The 9,100-nt window shown below is 37.7% G+C and overlaps 1 protein-coding gene across 2 annotated transcripts in view; it reads right to left on the bottom strand.

Moving 5' to 3' along the window:
* Window positions 1–749: 749 nt before the first annotated feature.
* Window positions 750–9,100, bottom strand: part of LOC111410248 (protein MON2 homolog) — a 71,624-nt gene continuing 63,273 nt past the window's right edge. Inside the window, exons 32-44 of one of the 2 annotated variants that reach the window (XM_023040510.1) lie at window positions 5,807–5,935; window positions 5,649–5,734; window positions 5,435–5,550; window positions 5,234–5,346; window positions 5,000–5,123; window positions 4,701–4,822; window positions 4,108–4,499; window positions 3,651–3,975; window positions 2,891–3,030; window positions 2,682–2,800; window positions 2,389–2,590; window positions 1,664–1,881; window positions 750–934 (exon numbers count right to left, since the gene is read on the bottom strand). In XM_023040510.1, the coding sequence (XP_022896278.1) occupies window positions 1,794–1,881; window positions 2,389–2,590; window positions 2,682–2,800; window positions 2,891–3,030; window positions 3,651–3,975; window positions 4,108–4,499; window positions 4,701–4,822; window positions 5,000–5,123; window positions 5,234–5,346; window positions 5,435–5,550; window positions 5,649–5,734; window positions 5,807–5,935 (1,956 nt within the window). In that variant the 3' untranslated portion in view covers window positions 750–934; window positions 1,664–1,793. Of the gene's footprint in view, window positions 935–1,663; window positions 1,882–2,388; window positions 2,591–2,681; window positions 2,801–2,890; window positions 3,031–3,650; window positions 3,976–4,107; window positions 4,500–4,700; window positions 4,823–4,999; window positions 5,124–5,233; window positions 5,347–5,434; window positions 5,551–5,648; window positions 5,735–5,806; window positions 5,936–9,100 lie in introns of those variants that run through there. The other variant, XM_023040511.1, reaches the window with a different exon arrangement.

The following is a 9,100-nucleotide window of genomic DNA, read 5'->3' as shown; positions in this document are numbered from 1 at the left end:
CTTGTATTTGGTTACGATTTTATTTGTTTTATTCAATTACAAAGTTAATATTTTTATTTTATTTTACTTATTTATTTTTTTGTACTATCATAACTTCAAAAAGGCCCCTCGAAAAGTTTTTCAACTCCTATGACTCCTGAGTCGCCTCTGCGCATATCATGGATTTATAATTACAAACATGCAATTATAATGTTCGTGGATTAGCAAGATAGAATCAACGTACTGAGTGAACATGCTTGATTTAACATGATTATGGCAGTTGAATCGTGTACTAAATAACATGATTTGGGTTGGAGTTTTGTCTGTTCCCCTAACGTCAATGTATGTCTAATTTACATAAGCAGTTTGATGAAACATACTCATCTAATCCCATATCCTTGAATTAAAACTAAGTAATTCCGTAGTGTATGTCCTTGACAAAGATGAGAGTAGCAATATACGATGGTTGTTCTATGCAACCAAAAAGATGGAACAGCCACGAGAATTCTCAATAGCACCATATGTCATGTCATTCTTAATACTGAATAGTAAATTCTCTCTTGCATACAACGTTCGAGAACCATGCAAAAGTGCTACCATTTTCATTTTTTAATTTACAAATTAATCAAAAGATAATTTTCAACATTTTTACAGGATGAATTAATTCTCTTTGGTATACATTTGCTTCGAGACAGCAGTAGCAATATACGATGGTTGTTCTATGCAACCAAAAAGATGGAACAGCCACGAGAATTCTCAATAGCACCATATGTCATGTCATGTCATGTCATTCTTAATACTGAATAGTAAATTCTCTCTTGCATACAACGTTCGAGAACCATGCAAAAGTGCTACCATTTTCATTTTTCAATTTACAAATTAATCAAAAGATAATTTTCAACATTTTTACAGGATGAATTAATTCTCTTTGGTATACATTTGCTTCGAGACAGCGTGTTCTCCTCTTCCCTCCCCTCCTTCTTTCTCTGTTAATTGATACTACATCAAATTGGTATCAGAGCAAACCCTGGACAGCAATTCACACAGCATCAATACAGGACCCGTTACTGCAGCCAATACTCAGTTTGCTGCAGACCCCAGCCCCGCCCTCGACAGACAATCACCTTACCGGTAATACAGCCAACAATTGAAACAAAGGCTTTTTCATATCACACCCCACGACCAGCAGAAGCCGAACAACCAGCCAGACAATCACTAGCCGCCTTCGCCTATAAATGAATTATTCAGTTTCTCCTCCACCGCTTCCACCTTCCCAACTCACAAACTGAAAATTTACCGACAGCAACAATCCCAGAATCTGTTGCAGCAAAACTAAAACAAGAAAAATTCAGCCGCCATCTTCCAGCAACCTGCCCGGAACGGAACTCAGCCTCGCCGCCGCCAACAGCCGCCAGCAAACTGCCGGCTGCTCCAGTAATCGCCGTCCACCAACTCAGTCACCGTCTTCTAACCCAGTCCCTCGTCGAGCCAGCCACCAACCCAGTCGCCGTCTTCCACAACGTTCGGTCGATTGTAATGAATTATGGGTTTGGCTGGGTTATTAATTCAATTAATTGGGTTATTAATTAAGGGGTTGGGTTATTGGTTATTAGTTAGGTTTGGGTTAATTGGTTTAATAGTTAAGTGGGTGGGTTATTAGTTATCAATTGAAATTGGGCTTGAGAAATGAAACCATCTCCACACCGGGACTCATTCATGTAGAAATTTAATACAGGAAGAAGGAAACAAAATTCTTCATCTATAAAAAAATTCAAATTTCCTCCGCTAATACCTGTTTTCGACAAACCAATGCATTAGCTCGCCAAATCATGTCTCTGCAAACCCAACTCCGTTGTGATTAGTCTAAGTAATACTAGCACCAGTTCTCTAACTTTAGCTTCCCTGCCATAAAAGGGTTGTTGAGATCTTAATATACAATTTGTAAACAGAAAAAGTAACCAATATACAATTTAAGCCACAGTGAAATAAGAAGAAAGCACACGGGACTCATTTATTGTGCCACACCTTGTTTTCCTTAAATGCATACTTTACTGCACTTTTTCAATTCAAGATCCGTAATATTAACTACAACAATCCTTTTGCAATACTATGACCTTTTTTCCACCACTTTCCAATGGACACACAAGTATTATCTACTTATGCAATCATTTCTATCTATTTTATAATGGAACCGCTCATAAATTCTTCGCAAACGAAGGCTTATTATTTTTAGTATTCTTTTAGCTGAGAATAGAAATCACGTTATAAATGTTAGAACAAGAATAGAACAAGTTATAATGTTGAAGAAGTTTACATACTGGAATATAATTAAAATAACAATTAGCTAATGCTTCTACATTTATTGTTCTATTGACTGATGTTTGGCTCAAACAAACATTACTGGCATACCTTGATATAACAAGTTCACAGAAGGATGGAAGTAGAAACAGCAGATGTGCGTGTGTTCCAAGATTCTCTTCCAAGAGGCCTCCCTTCAAGCAAGGATGCAAAGGAAGAACCGATGCCGTGTCTAAATTGATGACAAGACGGGCAAGCTCTTGGAGTACAAATATGACTTCTTCAACCCTTGTTGGAGGTAATGGATGTTCTCCTGCAGAAAAAATAAAATCGATTGATTCAAGATGATCTGTGAACAAAGGAAAAAGGAGAAATCCGAAATTGTTTGGAATGAAGAAACACACCCAAGTCCTTCTCATCTACCATAAACTTTTTCAAGATGAATTCACATCTGGACATCAGTATCATAATTGAAATTTTACTAACTTCAGATATAGTCAAATTCTCATCACTTGTTCCATAGCTGCAAGTAAAATTCTCAACATGTGAGTGACCATAATAAACATTAATTAGACTACATATTAATAACACTTTGTCATAAAAACTCAAGTACCTGCTCAAGGAAAATAACTTCTGCAAGCAAGTCAAAGAGAATCTGCTGCAGTGAGAAGGCATAAGTTCAACTGTTTCAATAGGCAAAGAAGATGTACGTGATGCACATCGGTCAAGGGCAGAAATCAGTCTTCGTAGAATCTGCGAAAATTAATGTGTTGTAAATTGAAATAAATCAAACAAACAAATGTTGCACAACAAATCTAAGAATGCTGAATCTGAATATTTTAACTATATCAATTGAACAAGTACTTGCCAAAGCAGGAAGGTTTTGTGAAAGATTACTTGCTGTTTTACAACTAAAATCGATGCCATAACATATAAACAACACAGAAACAGAGAACCAAAGGCATTGACGAAGTTATATGAGAAAAGAACATCAAAAGGAAACTCTTCTGAACATAAAAGAACATATTGGTCTTAGAAGAAACTATGAGGCTCCAAAACTAGCATGAACATTAGGTTATGCTCCAAAATCCTATTCCTAACCATGAAAAGGAGGAAAGTTTAAACCAAAAAAAATTGAAAATTTTGGGGATTCCATGTACAAAAAATTGCGCAGTTCATATGTTACCGCAACAATAATAGGTGTACTTCTCTACTATTAGTTACCTTTGATGATTACTTTGTTTCCTCGTACATTTCTTAAATTAGGTTATATGCATACAAAAGATGCACAAAATGTGGCTGGTGGTATTAGAGGCATGCAAGAAAAGAAACGCTGATAAATATCTATAAACAAAATGATATGCAGGAATTACATCAACAGGTGCATCAATCTGTGATGCAAGGATCTTATCTCCCAGAATTTCTAAGGTTTTCATCTCAAGAAACTCATCAGCCTGAAGTGCAGTCACTGAGATTGCATTGGAAGGCAGTGCACGGCCACAATGCCCCACTAGAAATAATTCATAAACATCAGCCAGTTCTTTCCAGAAACGTATTCTCGAAGGTCTGCTAATTGGTAGATCTGTTTTTGAGGTTGGGTTCAGGATGCTGACATCACCAACTAGAATGCGGTTGAAGCCTTCAACAGCTACTCTCCAAAGTGTGCCGTCAGGATTGTCTCTTCTTGTTGTCATGCACCTACAAAAATATCAGGATATATTTCTACCAAATTATACAAACTACTGTTGATATTGGCAAGATGCAACTAATGCAACACACGTCAAAGAAATTTCTGGGAAGATAAACTTGTATCTACATATCACTCCTCACCTTCCCAGGCCTTCTATGATATCAGGAACAATGTCATATTTTTCCACAGCAGGAGCTTGCAGAAAGAGATCAACTAGCAAGGGTAGAAGCTTATCAGAAAACAGATTCGTTGTATTGTTTGCCATTTTAGCTGATACTAATTCAGAGCTCTGGTTCGACTCTTCTTCATTCTTTTCTAATGTTGAAGGGACAACACCAGCTGAATTGCCTAATAGACTACTCGTGCTGACTTGTTTGGAATCGTCTTCATTGTTATCTATCAAAGAATCAGCTGATGGAAGATAATGCAATAAAATCCCAAGGAGAAAAGACCACATTGAACTAAGATGTCCCGCTGGACGTAACAGTGGAATAATTTCCAGTATAGTGCGTTGTACAGGTGGAACATGTCCCTGAGAAGGAAATCAAACCTTAATAAATCAGAACTTTAGTTTCTGAAATGCTGCCTTCTCAGCAGTTTTTCGACGATTTAATCTTTAGTTGCACGTCTAAAGCCTTGTTCACAACTTCTAAATGCAAGTTCTTTATGATTTACAGACCAAAGTCAAATAGTGTACGCAGAGAGCTATACGTCATGCAAAAACATTACTCACATATTCAGCTTCAAAGTTGTTAATGGTGAACTTGGCCTCGGCGATTGCTGATTCGATTATCAATATCAATTGTTTATACATGCCATCATCAAACATCCCTTGTGCTTGCGCATATAATTCTCCTGTAAAAATTTAAATATGTTGGAGAATTAGAATTGTATATGCATTTCCGACTTCGTAAGGGAAATATCATGTATAATACCATATAATGTATTGCATGGCAATAAAAGGAATCATGATATGTTTCCTATTATAGTTCAGGGAACAAGTAATAAAAAGAGGAGGTTTTGATTTTGTACCAAGACCATGTAAAATCTCTTGCTTCACCTTGCTTGTTGCATCAGCACTGCTGTTCGGAGATTTTTGAAGGACGATCTCGTAGACATCAAGTACTGACTTTAGGTACACTGATGGGAGATGTCCCTAGTTTATAGACACAAGTTATCAGAGGAGATGAAAATACAACATTTCTACAATTATTGAGGGAAAAACAACCAAGTAAAGAAAGAAATAAATGGATAGGGAATGGTTACCCTTGGAGACTGAGAAACCACAGTGGACTGTAAGCAATTTATTGCTGCCAGCGCCACCTCTTTACTACCATTTGAAATGCTATTCTTGACAAATATAAGCAAAGACTCCCATCCTGCAAATGCAAAATAATATTTCAATGGTACCTATGACAATAGTTTGAAGCTACAAAGACACGTTAATGCAGAAACTTGAAAACTCACCGGACTGGAAGTTGTTTAATCTTCTAAGAAACGGGAAAAAAGACCGTAAAATCCGGGCTATTCCACCCAGTACCAGGACAAGTGTCTCATTCCATTGCTTCTGAGCAGTATTTCGACTGACAATTTATTGAATATGCCACTTAGATTTTATCACCAGGTTATTTCCAAAGACGAGAAATTTATGCTTAAAGTAGAAAAACAAATGTTCGTATACCTATGATGTATGAGCATATGAACTGCTTTTCCTTTGCGAGTTCCAAGTTCTTTCCCTTGCCATTCATCTTTTGATGAGGTTGCAGCCTACAAGAAGAATCTGGTTTTAGTCAAGAGAAAGGGAAAAGAATTATCCCATCTAGAACCATTCTAATGTACCATATGAGACACGCAATCCAATGTAGGGAAGACATAATTCCAAAGACAATCCTCCCACATGCTCTTCGAAAGCTTCTGTCCATGAATTCCAAGAGTTTGGAAGAGTGTCCTTACTGCTGAGTTCCTAACCTAATGATAAAAAAGGTCAGGATGATAAATACAGCAATCACAGTAGATGTAATAAATTATCTCTCTCCATGAACACTATAGTAGAACACAGATGAAGCATCTATTGAAGTACGGAACCAAAAATTTATTAGTAGGTAAAAATGTCATAGAACCTCTTAACGGTATCATGATAAATATTGTCATTACAACTAGGAAGGTGTGCACAATTACTGGTAGAAAAATTTATTTACCGAGAAGCAACAGACAGATTTCAGTAACCTAGTGGATGATCTGAAGTTTGAGGCATCTGATCTTCCCAAATCTGAGTCAAGTCAGTTTTATTGGACAAAACTTGTAAACCACCTTGAACTCTCTAATGTGAAAAGAACTAGTCCCTTGCCCACAAATGCAATTACGTGTTGAGCAGATATACACACGTCTCACAATCTATACTAGCATCGTTAATTCAGTTATTATACACTGCATATGTGGATCCTGGTCTGACTTTGGACTAGAGAAGCGTGCAAAAATTCTAAAACTCATGCTGCCGCCTTCTAATTATTTCTAACTGAAGTCAAAACCAACACCATTCATGATTATAAACGGTTGAGAATTCCATGAATTAGAGGCAGATTTGGTGGTTATTTGTTTCCATATTTCTTGGTTTTATAATTGTCAACATATAATTTGTTTCCCGGTTTATAGGATTGGCATATATCTAAATTTTGGTAGATATCCCTAGAACAAAGGATCATAGTGTGTACATTGGTCCTACAAATAATTGTATTCAAATGGAGTTAATAATAAGATTGATTTACCATACTCTATTGTGGCATATCTTCTCTCCCTCTCCCCAGCTATATGGTATCAAAGCCAAGGGTAATCTGAGTAGGTGAAATGGTCAAAATGGCCGTGAGTGGTGCACACAGAGATGAGGATTCGAGGGTCTCCATAGGGATGCCTGAACCTATCTCTATAAGTGTATCCACCACTCCTAATCATCTTCCTATGGCCACTCAATCTGAAAACTCCTCCCTCCAAATTACCATAACACGGCTGAATGGCAAATACTTTTTCCAATGGTCTCGATCTGCTTTTATGGTTATCCACGATCGAGGACGTCTGGGATATGTAACTGGAACCACAATAAAGCCGGCTGAAACTGATCCAGCCTATGCAACACTGGATGCAGAGAATTCCATGGTTATGACTTGGATTGTTAATTGAATGGAAGAAGATATGAGAGGATCCTACCTATATTATTCTATAGCAAAGGAACTTTGGGACGCTCTTATAGTTGCCTTCTATTGATGTTGGTTGCCACTTTTGTTGTCACAATTGTCGAGTCCTTAAGTATCAAGTATAAGGCTAAGCTCTGTTTATTTTGTTGTCAAGCCCTATGTATTTTGTAATGATTATAGGGAGCAATCCTTTACATTTTTCTGATGTATAGCCTGCACCAGCATGTCTTTATGTAATGATGCAATGTGTGTCCTTAAGTAAGGATGTAGCAGGTAGTTGGTAGAAAGATGTGCTAGAACATCTTTTATATATCTCTTGGAAATCAGTTTCTTACTAATGGCTGAATAATCCTATTCACTTCAGAAAATCATCATCCTTCTCCTCTCCATTTCGAATTCTGATTAACAGTGGTATCAGAGCATGAATGATCTTTGAAGGAGGGATCTGTGAGACCAAAAAAGAGAGAAAACAAGTAAGGAACCTACACTAAAAACCTTCACCATATTAGTCAAGACATAGGATCAAAATCCAATGGCTTCAACTGGATTCTCAGCACCTTTACCTTCTGCTTTCAAAGGTGAGAATTATGACTTCTGGGCAGCAAAGATGAAGGTTTATTTAAAGGCTTATGATCTGTGGATTTCCCACAGAATCGGGTGTTGAACCACCAGCCTTAACAGCAAATCCTACAATTGCTCAATTGAAACAACATAGTGAGGAGGTTGCAAAAAAGTTTAAAGCCTTGTTCTGCATCCAGTCAGCTGTGACTGATGCAATATTTACCAGAACAATAACCTGTGAAACTGCAAAGGAGGCTTGGGACAGGTTGCAAGAGGAGTTCAGAGGCAATGCAAGAACAAGACAAATGCAAGTCTTGAACTTGAGAAGAGAATATGAGGGCCTGAAAATGAAGGATTCTGAATCTGTCAAAGATTATGCTGATAGGCTGATTAAGGTAGTGAACAAGATAAGGCTTTTGGGATATGACTTACCTGATAGAAGGGTCGTTGAAAAGGTGCGGATTAGCTTGCCAGAAAAGTTTGAAGCGAAAATCTCATCTCTTGAAAACTCTAGAGATCTGTCATCCATCACCTTATCTGAGCTGGTTAATGCCTTGCAAGCCATTGAGCAAGGGAGGTTAATGAGGCAAGAAGATCAAGTAGAAGGTGCCTTGTTTGTTAAAGGAAAGCATAAGGCACAGACTAGCTTTAGGCCAAGGAAAAATCAGCAAGACAAGAGAAGATTCGAAGGCAACAAGGGTGCTGATAAAAACTTTGCTTATCCTCCATGTCCACACTGTCAAAAGACTGGACGTTCTCCAAATTGGTGCTGGTTCAAACCAGGGGCGCAATGCAAGTCATGTAAGGAGTTTGGACATGTTCAAAGGGTTTGTAGAAACAAGAAAAGGAAGCAGATTGAGCAGCAAGCTAAAATTGCTGAAAGTCAGCAACCAGATCAGCTGGAAGAGCATCTGTTTGCTGCTGCAAACTACAAAATGTCTAGCAATATTGGAGGCTGGTTACTGGACAGTGGATGCACCCATCACATGACTTCGGACCTCAGCATCTTTGTTGAATTGAATGACAACTATAGATCAAGAGTTAAAGTTGGCAATGGAGATCATGTGGAGGTGAAAGGAATTGGAGTAGTTTCTGTACAAACTCCAATAGGTACCAAGCTTATTTCTGATGTCCTTTATGTGACTAATATAGATCAAAATCTAATTAGTGTAGGCCAGTTGATTGAGAAGAAATTCACACTGATTTTCAAAGGCAATGGCTGCACTATATTAGATCCAAGTAATAATGAACTGATGTCTGTGGAGAGGAAACAAAGAAGTTTTCCTTTAGAGTGGAAAAAGGTAACTTCACATGCATTCACAAGCTCAGTTGATGAGTCCACACTTTGGTATAGGAGGTTTGGACACATAAACTATACATCACT

This window comes from Olea europaea, chromosome 15 (genome assembly GCF_002742605.1).
Source record: "Olea europaea var. sylvestris chromosome 15, O_europaea_v1, whole genome shotgun sequence".
Lineage (NCBI taxonomy): Eukaryota > Viridiplantae > Streptophyta > Magnoliopsida > Lamiales > Oleaceae > Olea > Olea europaea.
Note: the sequence above shows the minus strand (reverse complement) of the source record. Positions and strands in the feature narration are given on the sequence as shown.